This window comes from Lepisma saccharinum, chromosome 26 (assembly GCF_977018435.1).
Source record: "Lepisma saccharinum chromosome 26, izLepSacc3.1, whole genome shotgun sequence".
NCBI lineage: Eukaryota > Metazoa > Arthropoda > Insecta > Zygentoma > Lepismatidae > Lepisma > Lepisma saccharinum.
In genome coordinates, this window is record NC_139254.1 from 20862458 (window position 1) to 20877062 (window position 14605).

The 14605-nt window shown below is 36.9% G+C and overlaps 1 protein-coding gene and 1 pseudogene across 1 annotated transcript in view; both read left to right on the forward strand.

Annotated features, from left to right (window-relative positions):
• LOC145979407 (HAUS augmin-like complex subunit 3) overlaps positions 1-14605 on the forward strand; it is a 53624-nt gene that overhangs the window by 17795 nt on the left and 21224 nt on the right. The window contains exons 4-7 of the mRNA XM_083112285.1: positions 2814-3000; positions 4252-4359; positions 7327-7469; positions 10017-10151. Coding sequence (XP_082968411.1) covers positions 2814-3000; positions 4252-4359; positions 7327-7469; positions 10017-10151 — 573 coding nt within the window. The remainder of the gene's footprint in view (positions 1-2813; positions 3001-4251; positions 4360-7326; positions 7470-10016; positions 10152-14605) is intronic.
• LOC145979345 (26S proteasome non-ATPase regulatory subunit 11 pseudogene) lies at positions 12074-13708 on the forward strand (annotated as a pseudogene).

Genomic DNA, 14605 nt, shown 5'->3' on the forward strand with positions numbered 1-14605 from the left:
ATAATCGACATAAATTTATTGGACACTCGTATTCACAGTACAGTTCTACAAACTTTATGTTGTTGGGTAGAAAAATACAGGGTACTGGATACCATGGTGCCTGAATTTTCAAATTCAGTTCAAAAATATATATATATTTTTTTTAATATTTTGAGTTTGTGTATGGAAATTTTTACCTTTTTTTAAAAAATAACAAGTACAGTGTGTTTTCTGTATCTCATGTATCATTAAACCAAAATAACAGACACGCCATTACACATTTTTGCACTTTTAATAGTTGAATTTTAAAATCTGCAGCAATATGGTAGTAACTTACAGAAAGTGACTGCAGTCTATTTCAAGAATTCTTGTTGCTGCTGGTGTCGAGCCAAGTTGCCCCATAAGAAAAAGCATTAACAGAACATGCTGCTGGAGGCACATAGTGGTTCTGATCCAACTTTAAATTGTAGGTCCATTCCCGATTAGCCTTACTGTGCATGCATAAAGTGGACTCAGAGCACCAAATCAAACCAAGAACATGCTGCCATCTAGTTATAACTTGCTTTGGTTCTGAACAAATGAAAAACTTGTACCAGTACGTGTATGTAAACAACAATTGCAAGATTTTTGAAAGGGATTGATGGTACATATTAGGGATGGGCCAATATGAAATTTTGGCCAATACGGATAAAGTACCAATATAAAATTTACCGATAACCGATATTCTAGCGATCTGATATAAAATTAGAAATGGTCCTTGAAGAACCTGAAATGTTCATTGATCTTAACCTACGATCGCTCGCGCCTTCACTTGTGTCACGCGATAACTCGCGTGTTAGATTTTTTCTAACAACTGTTTTTTTTTTCAGTTATCACTTAATATTTGCAAAATATATTTTATCAAACATGTTTTATTAAACATTGAAATCATTTTACATTGTTACAGCATTCTTCTTTATGAATATTTAAAACATTAATGCAAATAAGCACATTAAAATACAATTTATTATTGATATAAATTCAAATTCAAAATGTTTTATAGTTGAGGATGTTTCTAATCAGATTCAGAGTCAACTTCTTTTGCAGCACATTCACGGCAAACATAAAGAGTTGTTTCTGTATGTTCTTTACATATTGGGGAGGAACACTTACTACAAGAATGATATGTGAATCGATTCTTTCTTTTGGGCCAGTAGGCACATCGGGACTTTTCCTCTGATTCGAGAGTTCTCTCAGTTTTCGGCAGACTTTCAATGCTTGCAATACTTTTTATTTTCTCCTTCAGACGAAGTGATACATTTGGAACTGACATCCGTCTCATCATATGTGGTTTTGTGAGCATCATACTAAGTTGCGTAACAAATTTTCTACGAGCCAACAAGTCGCCTGTATTTGTTTTGTAAATTATCTGAGCATTTATTACTCCAATGTTGAGAAGGCTGAAAAATATTGTGAGAGGCCAGCGATTGCTTATTCTTGAAACAGAATATTCAGATTTCAGACGATCTACAACATCCACTCCTCCTTTTGTGAGATTGTAGAAAGTAATCACTTCTGGCTTTTTTGCCTCTCCAGAGTCAGGATCAATGCCGTCATCATTATGCATGGTGGAAATCATCATAACATTTTTTTTCTGTTTCTTCTTTGGCACATAAGAGCAGAGGAGACAATTCTTAGATGGTTTCTCTCCAAACGCAAACATGCTGCTGTTTCCAAGCCTTTCCTTGACAGATAAAAATTCCGGTGGAATTTCTCTTTTATCAATCGAAGAGTTCCTACTAGTGTCAACCTGTGGTTGGTGTATAGTTCATTAGCTAGAGGTATGGAGGTAAAATAATTGTCCATGGTCACATTCCTTCCGCTGTTGTCAATTGGACGTATTAATCGCAAGACCACGTTTTGTGCATCATTGGGAACTTGGTAAGGCCCAAACGGTTGTTTTCCTGCATAAATTTCCATATTTAGAGTGTAGAATGTTCTAGCATCACAGAGTGCATATATTTTTATGCCATATTTTGCAGGTTTATTTGCACTAAATTATAAGATATTTATCGGATCGGTATAAGAATCGGTAATTTTGCCAATTCACCGATATGCCTATATCGACCAATACCAATAGAGTACCGATTAATTGGTCCCATCCCTAGTACATATACTTTTTTTTAGTAGTTGGCCCTCATTTTGCTATCTTTTCTGCTTTTAACGTTCTCCTTTTCTTTTTAGGAATGATTGACTAAGAGAGAGGTTTATGAGCCCTTCTCACCACATACTCCCCCTTGGCCATGCGACTGTATCGACTTCAGTAACAATAAAAATCTAGCACCAGGGGTAACTATGACCTGAGCCCCCTTTTCCGAGAATAGGGGAGGGATTCATATCAGTACTTTGGAATACTTTTCTTTTACAAATTTATGCATTTCTGAATATTTTCCCAAAAAACTACACAGAAAAGGCTGTATCAGCATGTCAAAAACCCGCAGCGAAGGAGTTAAGGAGGTCAAGGAACCATTCAGGTTCTTCAAGAACTTTTTTAAGTTGGATTGGCAGAATATCGGCACTGGCCAAAATTTTATATAGATCCACCCCTAATCTTGATTTTTAACACAAATGTACTACAGTGCACTCTTTTTAATTCGAACTCCAAGTGGATATGAAAAAGTTTTGAATTAGCAAATGCATGTATCGGGTAAGATGATTTCAAGGGGAATAAACATCTCTCCTAAGTACAGAATAATTTGAATTATCCAAGTTTGAATTAAAAAGAATCTACTGTATTTGTAAGATATCGGTAGGCACGGTGCATCTAATGCTTGAACCAAATGTTGATTTTGCAGAAGGCAGAATACTTGCTGCAAGGAAGAGATAGCAGAACTTAAGAAAGCCTCGAGGATTATAAAGCATCAGATGAACAGAATAGAAGATGATTGCTTCAAGTTGAATGAAACTTTGAACCAGTCATTCTTTAAGCTAGCAATGAGTCTAGATGAACTGTCAACGGTGTTTGAAGCATTTGGAGAAGCAGTAAGTACTCTTTTTCTCAGATCATATCCATTTTGTGAACTTTTTGTTGTGCTACTACCAAAGCCTTGGGAATTACAGTCGTCCAGTCTTGTTCCTGCGTAAAGTGGCTGTGAAGTTCACCAAGCTTCAAATAAATGGGTATGGGGGGCAGCTGGAGGATGATGCTGATCACACCACCTCCAAAAAATGGCCGAGAATGAGAATCTGTGGAAGCCACACTATATGTGGCTTCATAGCATGGTGCAAAGTGAATGGCAAATGTTACCTACCTAAGCCTTTCATGTTATATCAAGATTGATAGCTTGATATTCAAAAATTTTGATATATCTTAATGTAGTATTAAATCTAGTTTCTTAACTAACATTTCCATGTACTTCTTATTTATGAAGATGGGGATGAGTGTTATGAAATTGATGAATGGACACTCACAAATATCCATGCCCAGGTCGGAATTCGAATCCAGGACCCCTGGCATTGTAGCGAGATGTGCTAACCACTCCTCCAGATTGAAATTAGGATTATTTCATGTATTACTAATTTTTTCTCTAATTGTGTATTATGTATGCTATAATTGTTATGATTTTTTGTAAAGAAGAATTCTTTGTTAACCATTATTCAATATGTGGCAAGTAATATGCCAAAGCTCACCCCTCACAGTTAATTTCTGGGGGTCTCCCTAATATCATAGTGGTAACGTCGTTGCCTTGTTTGGGTTCAGGTTCGATACCCTGTGGAGGCACATGCCACAGTTGTTTAAATTCATAAATTGCCATAATGACTTGTCTGGAAAAGTCTGAGAATTTTGTTTTTACAAAATTGTAGACACCCTGTGAATGCAGTGGTCCTTCGAAATTAATCGAAAAAAAAAAAACAATTACATTTTGAACGTGGAAATCTGGAACATCGCCTATGCAATACTCCGTTGACATTTTGTTCTCATGCTTGAAGCTTGCTTTGCATAAAGCAAATTGAATAAGAATGACAGTGCACAATTTCCCTGATACTAATTATGCACCATCTTCTGCTACAACTTTATTTGAGGTATTTGGAAATTTATGGTGTTATCATAATGGTCAAAATTTAATTATTTTTAAATTATTGTTGATTTTATATTTATTTATGTCTGATGGTTGAATACTGTATAGCTGAATGTTTGTCTTGTCCTTGTAGTGCATGATAGAATGTTTCACTAGCCATCATAGATATGAAAAATTATTATATATGTATTAATAGCAAGTTATTTTATTTTAGGGTAGACAGTCGATGTTTGTGTCTAGTAAGGACCTATCCATGTTCAAGGATTTGACAAGCATATATGATGGCCACTTGGAGTCTTACATGATGAAACAATTTGAACAGGTAAATTATCTTGGGAAGGATTCATTAATAAATTTTGGATAGTACCAACACAGCACTTAAAATATATACATTTCTTCTGAAAGGTTTGCATAACCACTTTTTGTAGATGCAATATTTTTAGTGTATTTTATATTATTTTACGTGTGACGTTTCGTCCTGGTTTCCCAGAACTTTTCAAGCTACACCAAGACATACAATTATGTATTCTGTTACCTCGCATGGCTAGTCACTGCACTTCTAGCCATGTGAGGTTGTGTTGTTGAACGTATGAAAAAGTTTTGGGAAACCACGACGAAACGTCTCAGATAAAATGAAATAAAAACCACTAAAAATAACTGTGTTAGATTAGTTGCAATGTATTCAGTTTAACCCCAATTTTAAGTTCCTCGGTTTTACATTTTCTCTCATTTTAAGTTCTTTCACCTTGGTCCTTTGAAAAACGTAAAATCGAGGTTCTACTGTATTCCATTTCCAAGCGACATACGTTGCTTGTCTCCTTTTGCATGCTGTCAAAGTCTATCTGTATCACTCCATGCCTCTACCACAGATATGAAGCCAATCTCTGGCCTGAACATTCTCCACTGTGTGGACATCTCTTGTGATATTTGCCATTGCAAAAGACTTAACTCCAGTGTTATCATAGAACGTACTATACTGTCTACAGGTCCAGCACTGTGGTCTAACGCTTCAGGCTTTGAGTTCCGGCTACTGGATACATGTTGGTTTAAGTAGTGTAACCAGGTCATGGAAAACCTACTACAATGACTGGACATTCATCATGCTGACCACACGTCACCCATAACTGGTTACAAGGAGTGAGACTGGCTATCGGTAGTTAGGGCTTGGTCTTAGGGCTGTTGCACCTCAGGTTATTATTATTAGTTATACTGTCTACAGCAGGGCGCGAAATTTCCGGTCGCCAGGTCGCCATTGGCGACCAAAAGTTTGGGGCTGGCGACTAACATTTTGTTGTTTCAAATGTGTGTCAAACATGCCCGAACATCTCAATCCAACATTCATACATGGTTTTGGAAAGCGAGCCGATTGAAAACCCCGTGTCCACTCAATGCCGACCCCATCTTACAAATTATTTAATATAGCATACTATGTAGCTAAACATGAGAAGCCATTTAAAGACTTTGCAGATCTGCTGTGTTTGGCAGGTAAATTAAGTGTGAGTGTTCTACCTAAGTATGGCAATAAAAAGCAATGCAGAGAATTTATTAATTTCATAGCTGAAACTTTGAAGTTAGATCTAGTGGAGAAAATAAAGAAAAGTACATACATCAGCCTTCTGATTGATGGATCCACAGATAGATAGTCAGTCGAGCATGCAAGTGTGTATGTTCGATACGTGGATGCAATTGATGGTTACATCAAAGAGGACATTTTAGGAGTAATAGAGCTCCCAAACGCTACTTCTGCTGGTCACTTCACAGCCATAACTGATAATTTAGTATTTAGATTGGGCAATAGGTTCAAATAAATACAGAAACAAGTATTACATTGTAGGCTTGGGTACTGATGGTGCAGCAAATATGGTCGGGCACAAATCAGGATTGGGTGTGCAAATGAAAAATATTTGTAATAAAATTATAAATATTCACTGCCTTGCACACCGTTTGCAGTTAGCTGTGTTGGAGTTAATATCTTAGAGCATTTGATTCCGTGATTAGGAATATTTTTCAGTTTTATCATGGCTCTGCTAAAGACTTCACCTCTTGAGAGAAACGGCAGAAGTTATAGGAGAAGAAATTCTAAAACTGAATGATATCCACACTATTAGGTGGTTAGCCAGCAAAGAAAGTGCTGTAAGAGATCTCTTGCAATCATGGAAAGCTGTTGTGACCCATGGAAAGACAATGAAAGTACTAAACCTAAGGGTTTGCTGAAAAGTTTGAAGCAATTTAAATTTGTTAAGCTTCTGTACTTCCTTTTGGATTTTTAGATGAAACTGAGCCCTTTAAGCGTGGCACTACAAAATAAGAGTCTTTTGATTTCATCTCTGAAAATAAGAATTGAACACTGTATTTCAGTTTTGGCTTACCTGGAATCTAATGTTGGACCAAGCGAACAAGATTTCTTGGACCATGCATTCATTTCAGGAAAGATCAGGGATGTGCAGCTCACAAACATTCAAAATAGAGAGCAAGAATTTCAGACTGTTAGAGGAAACTTAATTAACAATGAGAAGGTGTACATCACAGAAAGATTGCAATCTATATCAACAGATGTGATTGCATCTCTGCATGTTTTCGACACCTTGGGTTGGCCTCCCAAAGAAAATATTCTTCAGTTTGGGATAGAAGAAATAAAGAAGCTCTACATGTACTTGAACCCGAGCCTTTATAATGAGAAAATGGATGTTCTGTTAGCATAGTGGACAGAATACAAACTTTTGTTTCCTTCTCTGACTTTGAATCAGATGCTGGAGAAGATTCACAGTGAGGAGTGTTCAGCAAGATTCCCCAATTTGCTCCAGATTTTGACATTTTGAGCTGTTTACCAGTGAGCGCAGCTTCACATGTGAGAGGTTTCAGCTGTTACAACAGACTCATGACTATTTACAGGAACTCTCTAAAGACCGAGACACTGGATGATTTGCTCAGAGTTTCCGTAAATGAACCCCCCCGTCAGTGTTTGACCCAGTAGTTGCGATTGTTAAGTGGTACTTCAGTGCTGAACGACAGCGCTATATAAACATTAATTCCTAAGGTATGTTCTTTTTAATAATTGCTCATATTTTTATTATTTATAAATATAAAATAGTGGCGACCAAAGATTTTAGTCTGGCGACTGACTTCAAACTTGAAATTTCATGCCCTGGTCTACAGTATTCTAACATAATCACTGTAAATTTCTAAAAATTACAAAAATCTTATATCTGATGTGGACCTCTAGTAAAATGTTGACAATGACGACAATAATGATTTGACAGTCTATGCTAATGACTTTATTGATTTCTAGAGGGCTGCAATTCTAGCTGGACAGAATGATGGGAGGAAGTATCAGCTGTTAGATTTGAGAGACCCAAACATTTCCCTTGTCAAAGGACAAGAGAGTTCTGCTTACGAAAGGCATTTGAATGAGTTTGTAAGGCTGAAGCAGTGGTAGGTACCGTACTTTTATGTACATATAACTTGGTCTTGAATAAGTCATTTCCATTGATTTTTAGAACAAGAAATGGGATAAAATGCTTTCTGTACCTAACTAACTCTCTAGCCTTCTTAAGCCCGAAGGTTTATCCCACCTTCTTCATCTTGGCCTTCCTACTGAGGTTGTTCACTTTATATCCGACCATTTTCAATTCGGTGCTGCCACCGGGCGTATTATGCTGGAACTATGGGTCTGCTGGTGGGAGCGGTGTTGTGTCTGACATTGTAGGTGCATGAGTGTTGGTAGTGAATCAAATGGCACCAAAAATCAACCGGTATTGGAAGGGTTGCGTAATGGCCCTTTTCCATGCTAAGTTTTCATACGTACGCATTCTAAAACTTGAAACAGTGTCGGGAGAATGGGTTAACACTCGGGGTGCAAAAGCTATTGTGGCCCGTTCCACACAACAGGCTCTCCTTGCGAAGCATACACCCACGAAAACCACCAGGAGAAGGGCTGCAAGCAAAGTGTCACCCGTAGTGCGATGGGGGATCCATCGATTGGTGTGCCAAGAAAATCCCCCGACTCAACGTGATATGGCCCACAGATTTCACCTCGCACCGTCAACTGTGAACAAAACAATTTGCAAGCGCCTCAGGTTGAAGTGTGTGTGGAAGGCCCGTGTACACCACCTTCTACCGCGTCACATTGCCAAACGTAAGACGAACTGCAGGAAACTGTATGAAAAGTACCTGGACGCCTGGCGGGTTCCAAATGGAAGAAAGTTGTCACAATGGATGAATCATATGTCCATCTCACTGCTGGTGGTCACATTCGGGCGATGACATACCGTGACATTGATGGCAAGGGGCAGGGAGAGTTTCCCTCATGGCTTTATGGTTGTGACGGGATTCGGATATGAGGGTAAGTTGATGATACGCAAGGTGGACAAAAACGTGAAGATAAATGCCAGATACTTCCAAGACTCCATTCTGACACCTATCTATCGGAGAGACATCCCACAATTGTATGGAATGGACGCGAACCAGGTGATGATCCATATGGACAAGGCTTCGAGTGATACCGCCAGAACAGCACTACGTTTTTATCAGGAAATGGCAGAGAAATTAGGAATTCGTGTCATTCCGTTTGAAGACATTCCTGTGAAAAGCTCAGATGCCAGTCCAATGGATTTTTGCGCATTTGGACTGTTGAAACAACGTCTTCAACATCGCCGCCCGCGTACCCTGGATGGTCTATGGAAAGCTTGCAGGGAGGAGTGGGACAGAATTCCCATGCCTGTCCTGCGCCGGAGCTTGCTGCAACGGAAACTGCGATGCCGGGCGATAGTCCACAATGCTGGGGTTCGAATAGAACATAATCGATGGTGGCGGCACGGTATCTCTTAAGGTGAGTACTCGTCAAAAATGGTCAGATATAAAGCAAACAACCTTCTGTACAAGTCTCTTACCATCAGGTTTCGCAACGAGAATCCTGTAAACTCTTCTTTCCTCTTCCATTCATGCCACATGGCCTGTCCAGCTAAGTCTTCTTGATTTAATTATTCTAATAATATCTGCACATGAATACAAATTAAGTAGTTCTAAATTATGTAATCTTCTCTACTCACCTGTCTCCTTATCCCTTTTAGGTCCAGATATTTTCCTAAGGATCTTATTTTCAAATACTCCGAATTTATGTTACTTTTTCAATGTAAGGGACAAAGTTTCACATCCATATAATACACTTGCGTGCAAAAAAATAGACCCACCTCACACTTTTGACATAAAATGTTTATTTGTTCTTTCTTTTTCTTCCAACTGTTTGGGGGCACATAAAATGTTTATCCAAATGAAAGCGTTTAATGCTACTTATATGTAGATAAAGTTCAGTAATAAATATGTATGATGTTAATAAATTTAATAACATTTTATGTCAAAAGTGTGAGGTGGGTCTATTTCTTTGCACGCAAGTGTACTATAGGCAAAATTACTGTTTTGTATATTTTAACTTTTAGTTTCTTAGATGTTAAATGAGAAGACAAAAGCTTATGAAGAGTATGGAAAATGTCACTTAAATGACTACCGTATTGGCGAATGCAAATGTGGAGTCGCTCCTTGAACTGCTCGTCTACCATCTCCCAACAGTTATTGGGTAATCAGTTGCAGTTGCTGACGAATGGCATCCTTAAGTTTGTCTAATGCCAAACGAGTCGCTATGTTTCAATAATAGACTCGACACTTTTCACGGAACTGTTGTATGCAAACTCACGATGTAATGGTCTAATGCCCACGGTGCCATGACTGCAACTGATATTGGATGTACTGCTTCTAGGCCGAGCCAAGTCCATTTGAAAACCATCCATTTCCCAAGAGACACGCTGTACACACACACACACACAAACATGCAAATTGTAGTTTTTTAGCATATGAACTTCAGTTCTCTTTCTGGAAAGAACTCAACATTTTAAAATTTATTTTCATTGTTATTCTGTGTTGCTGCAGTTAGTGCTTTTACATAGACTGGTATCAATATGTTCTTTTTTTCCTTATGTTCTGCAGTTACTTCAAGGCAGAAGTGGATAGAGTCCTCTGGTTGGCTGAAGAGAAAGCCACAGCTGCAGCAATAGAAAGTGCCAAAAAATTGATACAGGATATTAAAAGTGGAAAGTTTACACTTGTACCTACATCACTCAGGTTAGTCAACAGCTATACTTTACTTTTACGTGCTCTTGTAAGTGTGCAAGTATTAGGTGTATAAATTCATCCTCAGCCATTTTAACCCTACAAAGCTAATCAGTTATCTGGCAGCCAATGCATATGGGGCAGTTTTCTTGTTTCACCCCCTTCCACTAAAATCTTCCGATCCCCGTCCTGCCTACCTTTATTTGTATCAGAGACACCGACAGTTGTCTTTTTACAAGCGTTCCTTTAGTGTGTTTTTAACAGTTTTAATTTTGTGTCGACTGTCGGATGAAACGTTAGTGTCTACGTACACCAAAACTTCCACAACAGCTTATGACAATAAAAATAATACATTGTCATAACTACATTTGAAAATGGTTAGGCTAACTCCAAAGTTTCACATTTGTGCAATATTTATAATAATTTAGTCATATGATTACTCACAATTTATTCATATAATGCAATTAAATGTCTGAAATTATTATTTAAACTAATTTTATTAAATATGATGTTTAAAAAGCCAATTTGTATATAATGACAAAATTATCAAATTGTGCAATATGTTGAATTCATATTCATAACAGTTATTTTTGACTGACAAAATAAAAAACAAATATTTTAAATCATATGTGTTCTTTCAGACAAGAAAGATATGATACATTCAAATTTATAATTAAATTTATTGAAATTATGTACATTTGCATTGGCATCAAGGTTTATATACAAAGGTCAACTCTTTAAAATTGTTCAATGTATAATATGATGTCATACTTGGTATTTTGTATCAACATTCAAAAAATGGTAATTGTAATCATTAGATAAGTATATTGTGATATACATAGTAAAATAGCTGTAACAGAGCAAATATGTACATTTACTACACAAACATTCAAGCTGTTAAGCGCTTATGGACAAAAATATGAAACAAAAAAACAATTGAAGATAACTCATACTAAAAAATCTGGCTTGAACTAGTTGCTCTAATACTAGTTGTCTGTGACTTTAAAAGGGATCTCAGGATGGAAAAAAGATAAGTACAGACTTAGCAATATGGAATGGTGTTATATTTGTACAATAATTGTTGCTTTTAAAGAATTAAACTGGACAATGTTATAATAACTTGGATGTTTAAGTTATATAGAAGCCTTTTATGACTCGAATGAACTTTGAATATGATATAATCTTATAAAGATTCGAAAGTTGTGGAATGACACTGATATGTATAATAGATGCCATTTTGAATTGGATGCAGTGAATAAGTATCTGTTTTCATCTTCCTTAACGGGCAGGCTTGTAAATGTTACAGTTCCTCAAATGAGTGCTTGGAGGAAGGTTGCATAGAGTGACACTTATATGTTCTACATTTGGAGGTGATTTGATCAGATGATGAATTTACAAAACTGAAGCTCGGAATTGTAGATACAAAGACTTGCTTCATCCTGGAAGGAGATAACAAAGATATATTTTTTTTTATGTATAGCATTGATATCGTATAAATGTTCTTGTAAACAAAGGCATAATTTGATGCTATTGTAATTTTTGTTGTTTCTAGTTGTTGTTTTTTTCATTTTTATCAATATAATAATTATAAAGTTATCAGTATATGTAAATTTAAATTTCCTTTTCAACATAGCACCATAGCTACCTATTGTGCCGATACTGAGTTTGAATTATACTGACAAAGTCGTTATATATTTAAGATTATGAGACGTCAGGTGATTAGTTGAAAAGGTTCAAGCTTATAATAATCTTTGTATTGTTTTGCTTCTTGTTCTGGTTTCTGAGGTTAGGTGTTTTTACCTTTAAATATGTCAGATCCAAAGGGTGATTTCTGCTTCGCAGATGTTATGGCTGCTCTCAATGCTATCAAGGATGGCCAAACAGATCTCAAAGCTAATCAGAAGGATCTCAAAGCTAATCAAGAGGATCTCAAAGCTAATCAGGACAAGACTAATGCTCAATTGACAGAGCTGAATGATATTATTAAAACTAGTATCTCAGAAGTCAGAGTGTTCAGAGATGAAATCAAAGCTACTTGTACAGAGCTTAGAGAAGAGATCAAAGATGAACTCGAGGTGGGTGAAAAGACAAAAATGGCGGCAGTTATATGTGTGCAAAGAGCCCATTCAATGTCAACCTCAGATAAGTTGGAGGAAATAGATGATATGTCCAGGCTTCTGCAAGAACAGGGAGATGAAAGTGAAGAAGATTCAATTCGTGTCAAAGAACAAAGTATCTTGAAACTAGGAGAGACTTACAAGAAAGATGGCAAAGCAAAAGAACTGGTTGAACTTATTAAACAGACGAGACCCTTCCTCTGCACCATTAGTAAGGCGAAGGCAGCAAAATTGGTTCGTGCTCTGGTTGACATGTTCTTGGATCTGGAAGCCAGCATTGGCGGTAAGGTTCAGTTGTGCAAGGAGTGCATTGAGAGTGCAAAACAAGAGAAAAAGACTATCCTCTGGCAGTATTTGGAAGCCTGCCTAATAGCTTTGTATTTTGACACTGGAATGTTTACTGAAGCTCTTCACTTGGGATCGACCTTATTAAAAGAACTGAAAAAGTTAGATGACAAAAAGTTATTGCTAGAGGTTCAACTTCTTGAAAGTAAAACTTACCATGCCTTGAGTAATCTTCCAAAAGCACGTGCAGCACTTACCTCAGCTCGGACTACAGCTAATTCAATATATTGCCCTCCAAAACTACAAGCATCGCTTGATATGCAGTCAGGCATTCTTCATGCTGCTGATGAGATAGACTTCAAAACAGCATACTCTTACTTCTATGAAGCATTTGAAGGCTATAATAGTGTGGAAAGCTCAAAGGGTTTGACTGCATTGAAGTACATGCTGCTGTCTAAAATAATGTTGAACATACCAGAAGATGTGCAACAGATCATAAGCGGGAAACTGGCTCTGAAGTATGCCGGAAGTGCAATTGAAGCTATGAAGTGTGTTGCTCAAGCAAGTCTTAAGAGATCTCTGGTAGACTTTCAGGAGGCTGTGGATAAGTTTAAAGAAGAACTGGAAAATGATCCAATTGTTCGAGCACATTTAGACAGCCTTTATGACACAGTGTTGGAACAAAACCTTTGTCAAATCATCGAATCTTATTCTCGTGTTCAGGTGGATTATGTTTCAAAATGCATTAACATACCTGTAAACCAAGTAGAGAAGAAACTTTCACAAATGATTTTGGACAAGAAGTTTCACGGTATTCTAGACCAAGGTGAAGGGGTGTTTCCCCAAAGTGTTTCAAATGTCCAGTTGAAGGATACAATTAGGAAAGGCACCAAACTTAAATTGAAACAAATTAATAAGACTGTTTTCACCAATTGCCCAGGTGCAAGGAGAAAAGTAACAACCCATCCTAAACATGTTCGTAAAAGAACATTCAGGCAGAGATGTTTGAAATTATGGAGGAGAAAATTTCGTCTAGAAGCATTCCATGCTTACTCCTCACATATTTGTACTTTGACTGTGATAGCATACTTGATCATGCATCGTACACATGTGCGCAGAAGATGTCACGATGATGTCATGAAGTTAAAGTTAACTTCAAATTTGTAATGTCGTAGACTTACATTTTAATCATTTGATTACTTACCTGTAATGTATCTTTTCAAAGGCATTGTTGCAGTGTGCAGACATGTCTTACTATATTTTATCAGATATGTGACTGAAAATTACTTGATGGGTAAAGATTGTTACATACTTATAGTGCTTATCATTTGTGATTAAGTTCAGAATTACAGTAATATGAGCTATGAGTGTTGTAACATTCTTATGTGGTTGCATATATTTGGAAAAAGTATGTTATGAAACATACATAGTTTTATTAGTATGTGAATTTGAAACATACAGTTTAGCAAAATAACTATATTGTGTACATGTAACATCTGATACGAAGAGTTATCTTGAATACTTTCACTATGACAGTATCAGTACATGTTTTAATTTGGGTATTGTCGATGGAGTAAGGTCAGTGGTTACATAGCTTGACATGTTGAGTCATGAATATAGTTCTGTTTCAATGCTGAAATCAATCAATCACATATGCAAACCCTAAAGTTGAAAAATATTATCAAAGATTCTTTGTTTAAAGACAAGAATTACACTTTACTTTGTTCTGTGTGAACATAAAGTATAACTTAGTGGCCTAAGGATAGGTTCACATGCTTCCGATATCATGTTAAGTAAAGACATGTCGACTTCGAAGTGTTAAAAGGGGACGTTGAAGAAACCGAAGACAGGTTTCATCCAAACACAGAAAAGTCTCGGAGCGTCAAGCCTTAAAAAGGTTCAATATAATAATTTGGAATTTAATATCCTTTATCTGATTGCACGGTGATGGTAGGGGGAGTAGTTAGAACACTCACACCCGATGGTAACCTGTTGTCTAGGTAAAGTAGGGGAATATTAATAAAGGGGTTCATGCATATTTATTCACTTTGTTCAGCAGTCTGA